Below are 15,064 nucleotides of genomic sequence, written 5' to 3'. Positions count from 1 at the left end.
CGGTGGAAATTTGTCCTTTGGCCTGATGAGTCCAAATTTGAGATTTTTGGTTAAACCGCCATGTCTTTGTGAGACGCAGAGTAGGTGAACGGATGATATCCGCATGTGTGGTTCCCACCGTGAAGCATGGAGGTGTGATGGTGTGGGGGTGCTTTGCTGGTGACACTGTCTGTGATTTATTTAGAATTCAAAGCACACTTAACCAGCATGGCTACCACAGCATTCTGCAGCGACACACCATCCCATCTGGTTTGTGCTTAGTGGGACTATCATTTGTTTTTCAACAGGACAAATTACCTAAAACACACCTCCAGGCTGTGTAAGGGCTATTTGACCAAGAAGGAGAGTGATGTAGTGCTGCATCAGATGACCTGGCCTCCACAATCACCCAACCTCAACCCAATTGAGATGGTTTGGGATGAGTTGAACTACAGAGTGAAGGAAAAGCAGCCAACAAGTGCTCACATACATTATGTGGTAACCCCTTCAAGGCTGTTGGAAAAGCATTCCAGGTGAATCTAGTTGAGAGAATGCCAAGTGTGCAAAGCTGTCATCAAGTCAAAGGGTGGAAGAATCTCAAATATAAAATAAACAAATCAATCTAACACTTTAGTTACTACATGTGTTATTTTATAGTTTTGATGTCTTCACTATTATTCTACAATGTAGAAACTAGTAATAATAAAGTCCAAACTTTTGACTGGTACTGTATATATATATTTGTTTTTTGTATTGGATAGAGAATGTCACTGACCAATAACCTGCATTATAAAGGGAATGGCCACTACATTTTAGTCACTATGGAAGCACCAATAATGTCGCTCTCTCATCTTTGCAACAATACAGGACAGGTTCATGCGGGAAGCATCAAAGGGGAAAGGGTAGGAGAGAAAAGAGGAACATGAGGGATTTGTTTTTTATATTTTCTTGTGAATATATGCCTACTACGAAGCTTGTGGATTGTTCAGTTTGGCCAAGGCGGCCAGCTCTAGGTAGTCTTGGTGGTTCCAAACTTCTTCCATTTAAGAATGATGGAAGCCACTGTGTTCTTGGGGACCTTCAATGCTGCAGCCTTCCCTTTTTGAAACCAGGTTTGCTGTTTATTTGAGCTAAAAGGCTGCAGCCATTTTTTGTTACCCTTCCACAGATCTGTGCCTCGACACAATCCTGTCTCGGAGCTCTACGGACAATTCCTTCAATCTCATGGCTTGGTTTTTGCTCTGACATGCACTGTCAACTGTGGGACCTAATATAGACAGGTGTGTGCCTTTCCAAATCATGTCCAATCAATTGAATTTACCAAAGGTGGACTTCAAGTTGGAGAAACATGTCAAGGATAATCAATGGAAACAGGATGCACCGGAGCTCAATTTCGAGACTGATCGCAAAGGGTCTGAATATTTATGTACATAAAAGGTATTTCTGTTTTTTATTTTAATAATAAAAACCTGTTTTCGCTTTGTTATTATGGGGTATTGTGTGTAGATTGATGAGGAACATTTTTTATTTAATCCATTTTAGAATAAGGCTGTAACGTAACCAAATGTAGAAAAAGTCAAGTGGTCTGAATTCTTTCCGAATGCACTGTATGAGAAGTTGTATCATGGCTCATTCTTCACATAATAAAACCCATAAAGAATTAGAAATACTACAACAGAAAATCAACGACTTAGAAAACACAGTTTAAATAGAAATGCTGACAATAACAAACTGGAGGACTGAACTATCTAGTTACATCCATTAAGATTTGGTATATTATAGTGAAACAAAAGCCAGAAATATTTGATAGGCGTTTAGTTTGACATTTTTGTGTTTGTAGAGAAAAAAAAAACATGCAGAAAAGATATTGAACTATATATTTTTTTAAGTAATACCATCTTTGAGAACTAACAATCAAATAAAAGCCAGTCAGGGAGGATCAACAATTTAAAAAAAATTGCACTCAGGGCCACATGCCATTTGATTTTATTATAATGTTTAAGCAGAGGAACACATTAGCCATGAAAAAATTTATAGAATTGCAGTAAATTAGCTTAACAGCAACATTTTCTTTATGCCGCCAAGATACACCTTCACATTTCCAGCTAATACACTGTAGACTATGTTAGACTCTACACTTCCTCTTCCAATGAAATGTGTGGGGATATAAAAAATTATGAAACTGTCTACCAAATGTAGTCATTTTAAAATGTTGATTACTTCTACTTGCCATTACCTTTCATCCGGTAAGACAAGCCGTGTTAGAATTTTTTTTGTTGCTAAAATAACATGGGGGTCTCTGGGTCGCCGGTTTGCCTGGGCGGATGTCCCTGGGCATGAAAAGTTTGAAAACCCCTGAACTATACAATGACTGTACAACTTTCCACTCTGTCATTGTCTCTACCTTTATCAGTGTGTGCCAGGTACTGTAGTAAATAGTAATGGTAGCAGTGAAATGAGAGGAGCAGCAGGGACAGTATTATAACTCAGTCTGGGTTCTAACCCCAGGGACTTAGTTCTGCCCATTAAATCAAAGGGCTTTGAACGCCACCAATAAAAAGGGCAGATAATGAGATGTGAGAGAGGAATACCAGCAGGCCTTATTGGTTTGCTGAACGGGAAACCAGGCACCCATATGTTGGCACGTACCGTCTATATATATATATACACACACACACGTCTCTGACATGCCAGCCCAGAGGGGTAAGATGGCACACACAAACCACTCTTATGCCCCAACGATCACCCCCCCCCCCCTATCCACCCAACACTTTATCATCCCTCTTCTCTCTTCCCATCCCCACTAAAACGTGTCACATCAACAAGACCAAACTAGTCCCTTCCAGTCAAATCCAGATCAATGCAGATACTCTTTCAAATAATTTTATTACGTCAGATTAACATTACAGTATTTCACAGTTTTCCAATGTAATGACAGAGTATAGTACATCATTACAGATCAATATTTACACCTCAAATAAATTACATTAAAAAAAAGGAATGATGATGTAGGGGTTATTGTATACAGATATGCTAGACACTGTGCTTTCATGACATTAGGCAGTGTTACACCCAGGGTCTTGCATAGACCTTTCAGGGGGAAGGTACTCAAAATTTAAAAAAAACATACTATCTGCCTCTGTAGCAATTCTTTTAGCATAGGCCTATTTATTTCTGCAACAACTCACTCATCACAAATTATAAGCAAGCAAGTTACAGTGCCTCGTATTGGGAAAATAAGGTAGGTTATCAGCTGATAATTGATGTAAATATACTAGTTAGCTAGCTAGCTATATAAATCACAATCGGTACAAAAATTATCTTCAATGTTAATAAATAATAAATTAACAATACAGCCTATATTCATAATCTTCTAACTCATGTTATACTGCATGGCTGACTGGCTAGTGGCTTGTGTGAGTATTTTTAGTAGGACTATATGGTGTTTAGCTGGAGTCTAGACTATGTTCAGTGCTTAATTTGTAAATCGGGAGGTGCAGGAACAAAAAGTGAGCGCGAGAGGGGAGTGACCTGGGGAGCTCTGAGGTACCAGAACGCATGGCAAAAAATATTTTAATGCTGAATAAAAATATAAAACGTAACATGTAAAAGTTCCATATGCACAGAAAGCTTATTTCTCTCAAATTCAAATCAAATTTAATTTGTCACATGCGCCGAATACAACAGGTATTGTATTACCATGAAATGCTTACTTACAAGCCCTTAACCAACAATGCAGTTTAAGAAATAGTTAATTTACTAAATTGTGCACAAATGTGTTTACATCCCTGTTAGTGAGCATTTCTCCTTTGCTAAGATACCTGTCACATAGATTGATTGTGGCATATCAAGAAGCTGATTAAACAGCATGATCATTACACAGGTAAACCTTGTGCTGGGGACAATAAAAGGCCAGTTTTGTCACACAACACAATGCCACAGTCTCAAGTTTTGAGGGAGAGTACAATTGGCTTGCTGACTGCAGGAATGCCTACCAGAGCTGTTGCCAGAGAATTGAATGTTCATTTCTCTACCATAAGCAGCATCCAAAGTCATTTTAGAGAATTTAGTAGTACGTCCAACCGGCCTCACAACCGCCAACCACGTGTAACCATGCCAGCCCAGAACCTCCACATGCGGCTTCTTCACCTGCGGGATCGTCTGAGACCAGCCACCCGGACAGCTGATGAACCTGTGGGTTTGCACAACCGAAGAATGTCTGCACAAACTGGCAGAAAGCTCATCTGCGTGCTCGTTGTCCTCATCAGGGTTTTGACCTGACTGCAGTTCGGCGTCGTAACTGACTTCAGTGGGTAAATGCTCACCTTCGATGGCCACTGGCACGCTGAAGAAGTGTGCTCTTCACAGATTAATCGCGTTTTCATCTGTACCGGGCAGATGGAAAACAGCGTGTATGGCGTCGTATGGGCGAGCGGTTTACGGATGTCAACGTTGTGAACAGAGTGCCCCATGGTGGTGGGGTTATGATAAGGGCAGGCATAAGCTACGCACAACAAACACAATTACATTTGATCGATGGCAAATTGAATGCAGAGATACCTTGACGAGATCCTGAGGACCATTTTCGTGCCATTCATCCACCACCATCACCTCATGTTTCAGCATTATACTGCACAGCCCCATGTCACAAGGATCTGTACACAATTCTTGGAAGCTGAAAATGTCCCAGTTCTTCCATGGCCTGCATACTCACCAGACATGTCACCCATTGAGCATGTTTGGGATGCTCTGGATCAACTTGTACAACAGCGTCTTCCAGTTCCAGCCAATAACCAGCAAATTTGCGCAGCCATTGAAGTGGGACGAAATTCCACAGGCCACAATCAACAGCCTGATCAACTCTATGTGAAGAAGATGTGTCGAGCTGCATGAGGCAAATAGTGGTCACACCAGATACTGACTGGTTTTCTGATCCACGTCCCTACACCTTTAAAAAAAAAAGGTATCTGTGGGGTCCTCCCGAGTGGCGCAGCGGTCTAAGGCACTGCATTGCAGTGTTGCGGCGTCTCTACAGCCTGGGGTTCGATGTGTCATTACCGGCCGTGACCGGGAGTCCCATAGGGCGGCGCACAATTGGCCCAGCGTTGTCCGGGTTAGGGTAGGGTTTGGCCGGGGGGGACTATACTTGACTCATCGTGCTCTAGCGATTCCTTGTGGTGGGCTGGGCGCCTGCAGGCTGACTCGGTCGTCAGTTGACGTTGGCGATGTTTCCTCCGACACATTAGTGCAGCTGGCTTCCGGGCTAAGCGGGCGGGTGTTAAGAAGCGCGGTTTGGCGGGTCACGTTTCAGGGGACACATGACTCGACCTTCGCCTCTCCCGAACCCATTGGGGAGTTGCAGCGATGAGATACGTTTGTAATCATGACAATTGGGCAGAAAAAGGGGGGGAAATAAAACAAAATGTATACAATTTTTTTTAAAAGGTATCTGTGACCAACAGATGCATATCTATATTCCCGGTCATGTGAAATCCATAGATTAGGGCCTAATGAATTTATTTAAATTGACTGATTTCCTTATGTGAACTATGAACTGAAATTTCTGCATGTTGAATTTATATTTTTGTTCAGTGTAATAAAGCATTGCATGCATATCATCGCATTTGCGTAGTGGAATAGAGCAGTAGAGGCGGGAGAAATTGGGCCTTGTGTAAACGCATTTCATGCAATTCTACATCATTTTACATGACTGCAGACTTTGGCAGAATCTTTTTAAGTACCGCAAAAATGATCGAAATGACAGTCTACTTTGACACTGAAATCATTAAAAACGTCTTGAATCCATCAATAGCATAGGCCTAGGTGTGTGGAGACACACATATTGTACAATATGAAGAAATGAGTCTTAAAAAAGCTTTCCAGTTTCACTGACTTACCCAATGAGAAATAATGCACAGCTCACTAGTCGCAATGGCTGATGCTGTCATGCCAAAAGCCTATCTCTAACCTGTAAACAATGGTCACTTGATCGCCTTTTTGGAAGTTGCTCAACTATTTTGGTTTCCTACAGCAGACAGATTAGTCTTCTCTTTTCAGCAGGAGCCATTTGCTATCCAATCTGTGTTTTCCTGCGACTATTTTAAATATTGCGAAAGGCCTGTTGTCTGCATGCTGTTTACTGGCAGATTTGCAGCACATTCCTGGCTGTAGCCTATACCTTGTTACTGGGCTACAATCCACAGCTAGGCCATTAAAATATATATATAGTGATCCTCTGTGGCTAAATTATAGGCCTACTATGATTTTATAAGGAAATAAGCAAACCAGATTGAATATTTCTGATTTAAATCAAGTGTTACTCAAATGTTATGCTGCTGTGGTGTGGCAGTACTGGTGACCTGCATCACAAGCCGTGCATGTTTGGATACCGAGGGCACGCAATCTCAGTACAGGGCAGACTAGGAAAATCACACATGCGCACTTACGCACACACACACACACACACACACAGAATAAACAAGTGGTACCAGACGCCTCCAGCATTTGCAGTGGAATGAACAGTGTCTGTCCCTTAGCTCCTCAGGGGTAATGGGAATAGCAGCAGACATTCATAAGCTTCACGTTAACCTTCCAACAGAACTCAATATCACAGAAACAGTAAAATTCAACCATCTGGAGAGAGACAGCTAGCATAGTGTTACTAACAGGAAATGAGATCAGCAGTGGCCAAGCAGTAACACATGTCAGTAGGACACACGGTGTCCCAATACTCCACAGTGGCTTCCTCTCACTGGCTTGAACCAGTCCCGCTAGTGTCAGATCAAACTGGGTGAAGAAAAGGAAAGAAGGAAAGTAGAGGAGGCCACTGTAGTGTATTAAGATTTAGCCATTGCCTCATTTTCAGTTTTGGCTTGAAAGCATTCTAAACATGTGAGATGGGAGATGGTGCTAGTAGGGGTTCCATTCTTAATCTCCAAATATTTTGGTGTGCTGCAAGTCCTGTATAACCGGTTTCTAAGCTGCTGATGGACTGACTGGAGCAGACAGATTGACTGAAAGTCTCACTATCATTAGAATCAGTCTGACTACATGATATGAAACTTAACCTTAATGACTAGCTGATATGTATTATGTACTGAATGGAGTTCTCCTTTAGTTTGATTAGGTGTCTGAGACACAGGCAGCATCTCAAATGACACCCTATTCCCTAAATAAGATATCATTTGGGATGCAAACCCAACCCTTACGTAACACCAACGTAATGCTTCCTGTGTCACCCTTGCCCCTGGCTCACAGAGTAGGATGAAGTGGTCCCTAGTAGACACTGATCTTAGGTCAGTTTTGTGTTTTCCATCCTAACGGTAAAGGTTAGCATTGGGAGAGGGTGAGCTGATCCTAGATCTGTGGTTATGGGCAGATGGTGCCCTCTAGCTGGTGTGGAGGACTTTGTGCAGGAGAATGGGAGGAAGAGAAGGGGAAGGATTGAGAGATTCTTCCTCATCCTGGCGAAACACTAGCGATACCGCAAGATCACTGGAACTGAGAGTAAGAGAGAGAGAGAGAGAGAGAGAGAGAGAGAGAGAGAGAGAGAAAGAGAGGGAAAGAGAGAGAGAGAGAGAGAGAGGGAAAGAGAGAGAGAGAGAGAAAGAGAGGGAGAGGGAAAGAGAGAGAGAGAGAGAGAGAGAGAGAGAGAGAGAGAGAGAGAAAGAGAGGGAGAGGGAAAGAGAGAGAGAGAGAGAAAGAGAGGGAGAGGGAAAGAGAGAGAGAGAGATGTACGTTTAGTGCTATGAGTTGAATCAGTGTGGTTATATTCTTGACCAATACAATAACGTGTTGTTCAGGCTTATACTCACTGATGATGATAAGTAGCAGAACGACCACCACCAGAGCTATGATGGCCTTCATCTGTGGAAGACAGATACAAGCATTACACAAGCAATACATGGATACAGACACGCACGCACGCACGCACGCACGCACGCACGCACGCACGCACGCACGCACACACACACGTTGACTCACCTTCATGTCTCTCCACCACATCCTCCTGTGCAGCTGCTTGGCTCGGCTGCTGAAGGCTGACGCGTTGTCTGATAGGCTCTCTGGAAGGTCATATGACCACAGGACACACACACGTGCAGGGAGATAAGATGAGAAGAGAGAGGGGATGTGGGGGACAGACAAGGAAGAGGGGGACAGGGAGACACAGAAGGAAACGTGTAAACAACATGTGATAGGAGCTGTCTGTGTGTTGTATTCTCTGTTTCTATGACTTAACGGCGGTTTATACTTGGTCTAACGACATGTCTGTAGACAAATAGAATGCGACAAGTATTGCTGGTCAAAAGGACATTTAATTTATACTCCGGTGGAAAGTCTGTAGACTGTTGGTTTCTTTGTTGCACAGACAAAAAAGTAAATGTCTCTGCAACTGTCGCAATATCCATTGTCGTGGTTACTGGGCTGCTACAGCAACAAGACCAAATCCATCTGTGACAAGACGGTGCAGGAGTTCTCAGAATGACCTACTTTTATTTCATCACACTAAGCTATTTTGAGTAAGCTCGCCAGCATTACCTTGTAAATAATGTTGTTGTGGTGAGTTTATTTTCCTGTAACAATGAATAAAAAGTAGCTAAGGCTAAGACGTTGTCAGCTAAACTCTGGTCATTATTTGAACAAGCTAGCAACTAACCAAAACATTGTTTAGGAAGTTGCTTTCAGTTGCCCGACTTGCTAGGTTGACATCTACTACATTCATTTTGAAACAGTTGCTTTGATTGGTAATCAGATAGAGAAAATATGCTATTTTGAACACAGGGTGATGTCACATGACAATAGAATGTTCATGAGGTCACTGCGACAACTGTATACAGACATTTTGATAGACCAACTGTAAACCAGCCTTTATAACTACCAATATTAATACCTAAGAGCAAACCAATCTTTGTAGGGGCTCTGTATAGACCTCCAGACCAGAGTGACTTTTATGAGATCCTTGAAAATGTGTGTACTGCCTACTGTGACTTTCTAAACTCTGAAGTGATTCTACTGGGTGATGCAAATACTGATGTACTGAAAACGAGCTGCCCCCTGTATAAGGCCTTGTCTAACTTTTGCAAAACTTTGTTTGGCTCAGTTGATAAATGAGCCCACAAGAATCTTTGACACCAGTCATACTGCCATTGATCTCATTATGGTATCAGATAATCACAAGATATCCCAAAGTGGTGTAATTGCATATGGAATGAGTGACTATTTCTTAATACACTGCACTAGGAAAATTAACAAAAACTATGACAAAGGCTGGTTGACGAAGCGAAACAGTCCTTCTATAAGAGCAAGATCCATAAAAAAACGACCCAAGGGAGCTCTGGAAGACTTGAACTGGACCTAGGCACTAGCAACAAGCAACAAGCGAAAAACAAAGTCAAACAGCATTGGACTAAACATCAATGTTACTGTAACCTTTGACAGAGCAAGAGTTGCTGATAATTTCAACCTCGTTGACCAACTCTGAGTGCTCTGGCAACTTTGGAAAGCATCATATTGAAATCTATTATTCAGCCAAGGGCATCTCTGAAGGACAGTTTGCATTTTCCCAGGTTTCAACTTCAGATGTTACAAAGATGCTTAAAGAGCTAAACAAACAAACAAACAGAAAGCCACAGTACTGGATAACATCCCAGCTAGATTCCTGAGCGATGCTGCTGATCGTATCCGACCTTACGTAAAAAATATCATCAATGTTTCCATTCAACATGGAAAAGGTACTACGAGAGTTGAAACATGCAAAAGTTGTTCCTTTGTACAAAAAAGGAAGCGAAGTTGAACAAGGGAACTACAAACCAGTGTCAATCTTGACCGTGTTGTCAAAGGTTTTAGAAAAAGCACTCCATGAACAGATCATAATGTACATCGATGACCAAGACATTTCATAATGACCTTCAGTCCGGTTGAAGACAATCCTATTCTACCGACACTTGTTTACGATACTTTATCAAGCAAGAAATTGACACGGGCAACTTCTGTGGGATGGTCATGCTTGAACTACAAAAAACATTTGGTACTGTGAAGCATGATATGTTGTTGTACAAACTGAAAGCAATTGGTTTTTGCACCATCTTCTTATTATGGGTAAAGTCATACCTAACAGATAGGGTCCAAAGAGTGGATATGGGCGGGACACTGTCTGATGCTAAGGAGATTAAATATGGTGTCCCCCAGGGGACTATTTTGGGGGCTTTTTTGCTCTACATCAAAGACATGGATTCTGCCGGTTCGTGCTCTCTGTTCCTGTATGCGCATGATTCTGCCCTCCTGGTTTCACATAGGAATAAGAAGACCGATGAAAAGACCCTAAGCAGCGAACTGACTAAAGTCAGTAAGTGGTTATCCGACAACAAACTCTCTGCATTTAGGCAAGACAGAATTTATCCTGTTTGGTTCCAAACACAAAGTGAGAAGGAAAAATGCTCTGTTACATACTTGTTATGTGAACTAGACCAACACATGACAGATAAACTCAGGAGCCAGTGTTGCCAATATCAGACGTGGAAATAGTTATTTCCTTAACATTGGTGCTGAGGAATGGAATGGTGTACCAAACCATATAAAATCCATCCCTACACTGAGGAGATTTGAGAGAAACCTTAAGAAATGGTTTATGGGCAAAATGCTTTAACACTGCACAGGCTTAAAGAACTGTTTTCATTTCAATGAATGTTACATGCTAATATATTGTATTCCTTTTACGGTTTCGTCCCTACTGATGAGTTGTATTTGAGATGTATTTTGTTTTCATGTTATAATCTTGAGTATATTTTGTTTTCATGGATTTTCAGGAACACCACAATGGAAATGATTTAATGGCATTGTACTGTAACCATACAAATAAACTCAAACCTCACTCAGATTCAAAACAAACTTTGGTATGACAGGGGCAACCTAATCTCTCTTTCTATTTGGAGTCAGACAGTTGTTTGACATTCTGTGTGTTGGCAGGGACATGAAAGCTGCTAAGCGGAGCGTGCAGAGATCTCCTGTTCTCGTGGCGAACCACTCTCCTCTAATGCAAGAAAGGCATTTCACTGTACTTGTGCACGTGACAATAAAAACTTGATGTCATGTGACGGACAAATCTGGGTTTGGCGAATGCCAGGAGAAACCTACCAACCCCAATGCATAGTGCAAACTGTAAAGTTTGGTGGAGGAGGAATAATGGTCTGGGGCTGTTTTTCATGGTTTGGTTAGGCCCCTTAGTTAAAGTGAAGGGAAATCTTAATGCAACAGTGAAATTCTAGACGATTCTGTGCTTCCAACTTTGTGGCAACAGTTTGGGGAAGGCCCTTTCCTATTTCAGCATGACAATTCCCCCATGCACAAAGCAAGGTCCATACAGAAAATGTTTTTTTCCCCCGAGATCGTTGTGGATGAACTTGACTGGCCTGCACAGAGCCCTGACCTCAACGAACACCTTTGGGATGAGTTGGAACGCCGACTGCGAGTCAAGCCTAATCACACAACATCAATGCCCGACCTCTTGTGGCTGAATGGAAGCAAGTCCCTGGAGCAATGTTCCAACATCTAGTGGAAAGGCTGTTATAATAATCAAATGAAATTGTATGTCACATGCGCCGAATACAACCGTGAAAAGCTTACTTACAAGCCCTTAACCAACAATGCAGTTAAGAAAAATAAGATTAAAGGAAATATTTACTAAATAAACTAAAGTTTTAAAAAATTAACAATAACGTGGCTATATACAGGGGGTACCGGTTCCGAGTCAATGTGCGGGGGGTATAGGTTACAGGACCTCCTCCCTATAGGCCATCTCATTGTTGTCAGAGATCAGGCCAACCACCGTTGTGCCGTCGGCAAACTTAATGATTGTGTTTGAGTCGTGCTTGGCCACACAGTTGTAGGTGAACAGGGAGTACAGGAGGGGACAAAGCACTCACCCCTGAGGGGCCCCCGTGTTGAGGATCAGCGTGGCAGATGTGTTATTGCCTACCCTTATCACCTGAGGTCAGGAATTCCAGGATCCAGTTGCAGAGGGAGGTGTTTAGTCCCAGGGTCCTTAGCTTAGTGACAAGCTTTGAGGGCAGTATGGGGTTGAACGCTGAGCTGTAGTCAATGAACAGCATTCTCACATAGGTGTTCCTTTTGTCCAGGTGGGGAAGGGCACTGTGGAGTGCAATAGAGATTGCATCATCTGTGGATCTGTTGGGGTGGTATGCGAAATGGAGTGGGTATAGGGTTTCTGGGATGATGGTGTTGATGTGAGCCATGACCAGCCTTTCAAAGCATTTCATGGCTACAGACATGAGTGCTACGGGTAGTCATTTAGGCATGTTACCTTGGCGTTCTTGGGCATAAGTTTGTCTGCTTGAAACATGTAGGTATTACAGACTCTGTGATGGAGAGGTTGAAAATGTCAGTGAAGACACTTGCCAGTTTGTCAACGCATGCTCTGAGTACAGGTCCTGGTAATCCGTCTGGCCCTGCGGCCTTGTGACCTGTTTAACCCGTGTCGTCTTAAGGGTCAAAAATAATATGTTTAACAGCGGAGAAAACCCCCTAAATGATATTTTTTCAACTTGAAATTGTATGACTTTTCCTAGTGACTCTACCATTAGAAAAAGTGAAACATCGCCTTCGTTCATATTTCCATGAAAGCTGTACACCACCAGGGTAAAGATTATCTTAAGAGTCATTTTTGACACGGCAGTTATAAAATCATTAACAAAACAAACAAACCACACAAACAAACACACACAGATTATATGTCCTACTGATTGAACAGACAAAATAAACATTTCAGACAAAATAAACATTTCTTGAAAGCATTGTTTACTAATGGGCAATGCAGTCAGAGGCTATAAAGGTGCTGCACTATAGTTCTCTCTTTGCTGAAGCCATGCGTGCATGTTTCAGTGCCCAACAGGTCTGACTTTTTCAGATGTCCAGGAGGAACAAGAGCACAATGATTTAGAAGAGGAGGAGGTATCTGAAGAAGAAGATGGGGAAGAATACAACTCAGAGCACGATGCATCATCTTCAGATGAAGAAATCCCCCAAGCTGAAAGAGACATTTTTGTCAAAGAACAGAAAATAACATGGTCCTTCTCACCATATGACAACCAGGGCAGGATGGCAGCACAACATGTCATAAGAATGACCCCAGGGCCCACAAGACATGCAGTTGCCCAGGACATCGCCTCAACATTCTACATGTTCATCACACCAGTCATCGAAAAAAATAATCCTGGAGATGACTGATTTGGAGGGTTTCCGTAAATATGGAGACAACGGGAAAAGGATGGATGAGATTGACCTGCGTGCCTACATAGGGCTGCTAATCTTAGCGGGTGTGTATAGGTCCCGAGGCGAGGCTACATGTAGTCTCTGGGATGCAGAGAGTGGAAGGGCGGTTTTCCATGCCACGGTGCCACTGAAAGTTTTTCTCAAAAATGCTACGATTTGATAACCTTGAGTCAAGACCTGCAAGACGTGCAAGAGACAAACTGGCGGCCATAAGAGAGGTCTGGGAGAAGTGGGTGGAGCGTCTGCCATACCTCTACAACCCTGGGCCTGAAGTAACAGTGGATGAGCAACTGGTTCCATTCAGAGGTACATTTTTATTTCCATATCTGTAATGTAAGTGATTTTCACTTTTAGTTTTATTATGTATTGCTGTAATATCATTGATTTATGTGATTGTTTTCTGTGACACTGATACTAATTACTGATCGTAATCTCTTTTGTCAAAAGGTCGCTGTGCTTTCCGGCAGTATATGCCCAACAAGCCAGCTAAGTATGGCATCAAGATATGGGTGGCCTGTGACGCACAATCCAGCTACGCTTGGAAGATGCAAGTCTACACAGGGAAGCTGAGCAGTGGAGGCCCAGGGGAAGAACCAGGGGATGCGGGTTGTGCTTGATGTGACAAATGGACTGAGGGAGCACAATGTCACATGTGACAATTTCTTTACCTCTTATGAACTCAGCCAGCAGCTCCTGAAGAGGAAGATCACCATGGTTGGCACAGTTAGAAATAACAAGACAACCTGGACAAGGTGATTGGAACTTACAGCTGCAGGAGGATGACTGCCCGCTGACCCCTGGTCATCTTCCATAATGTCATTGATGTGTCCTCAAACAATGCCTTTGTGATATGGAACAAGATCAACCCTACCTGGATGCCTAATAAGCGGAAAAAGAGGAGGGTGTTCCTGGAGCAGCTGGGAAAGGCACTTGTAACCCCACACATTCAAAGAAGTGAGCGCCTCCCCAGCACAGCACCCTCTGCAGTGCTTGTGAAAGCTGGTCAAGGGGCTGAATCTTGTCTTAATCCACCTGAGGCTGCAGCAGGGGCAGGCAAGAGGAGGAGATTCCAATTCTGCCCCCCAAAGAAGGACTGTAAAACAAATACTATGTGCTGCACATGTAGAAATTGATCTGCAAAGTCCATGCACACACACTTGCATACTGTCCTACATATACTAATTAGAGTTGATTGATTTATGTTCTTCACGCTTTTGTTTTGTATTTATTATTTTATTCTTATTTATTGTTGTTGTTTATACACCTTGTGGGTGGGGGCAATGGTTCAAAACAATTGGGAGAAGACTAGTATAATGTAGTTGAATTCCTCATTGTACCGTATATAAGAATATATCACTATGTTGCAAAAAAGTACAAGACTTGTTTCCTTTCAATAAAATGCATTCAAAACTACGTTCTGCACATTTCTGCTACTTTCTTAGGCTATACAAGTGATATCTCTTGCTAAAAAAAATATTTACACCTATACAGTACCTTTAGCAATAGTAATAATAATAATAAACCTATACTTTAGTAAATAAAACAATTATGACAGGTGTGGTGTCCACTGATTAAATGCAGTCTTTCTGCATTGTGAAGAGGGAATACGCAGATATTCACAAAGTTTGTGATGAATGACAGGTTGTTTCTTCATGCAAAATAGATTTGGTGTTTAAAATTCAATTAAGCTGATTTATTTGAGGGGTTTGGTGAATGCGGGTCATTTTTTACCCTTAGGACAAGTGGAGTATACAGAATGTTAATACTACACAAGGGTTAAGGTCTTACTTACATCGGC

General features: G+C 42.2%; 1 protein-coding gene across 3 annotated transcripts in view; it reads right to left on the bottom strand.

Moving 5' to 3' along the window:
- Positions 1–2,848: 2,848 nt before the first annotated feature.
- The window catches only part of vamp4 (vesicle-associated membrane protein 4), a 34,433-nt gene continuing 22,217 nt past the window's right edge, over positions 2,849–15,064 (bottom strand). For all 3 annotated transcript variants that reach the window (XM_071406229.1, XM_071406230.1, XM_071406231.1), the window contains 3 exons: positions 7,963–8,042; positions 7,794–7,845; positions 2,849–7,479 (listed from right to left, as the gene is read on the bottom strand). In XM_071406229.1, the coding sequence (XP_071262330.1) occupies positions 7,454–7,479; positions 7,794–7,845; positions 7,963–8,042 (158 nt within the window). In that variant the 3' untranslated portion in view covers positions 2,849–7,453. The remainder of the gene's footprint in view (positions 7,480–7,793; positions 7,846–7,962; positions 8,043–15,064) is intronic.

The sequence above is a fragment of the Salvelinus alpinus genome, chromosome 6, assembly GCF_045679555.1.
Source record: "Salvelinus alpinus chromosome 6, SLU_Salpinus.1, whole genome shotgun sequence".
Lineage (NCBI taxonomy): Eukaryota > Metazoa > Chordata > Actinopteri > Salmoniformes > Salmonidae > Salvelinus > Salvelinus alpinus.
This window is presented reverse-complemented; position numbering and strand designations above follow the sequence as displayed.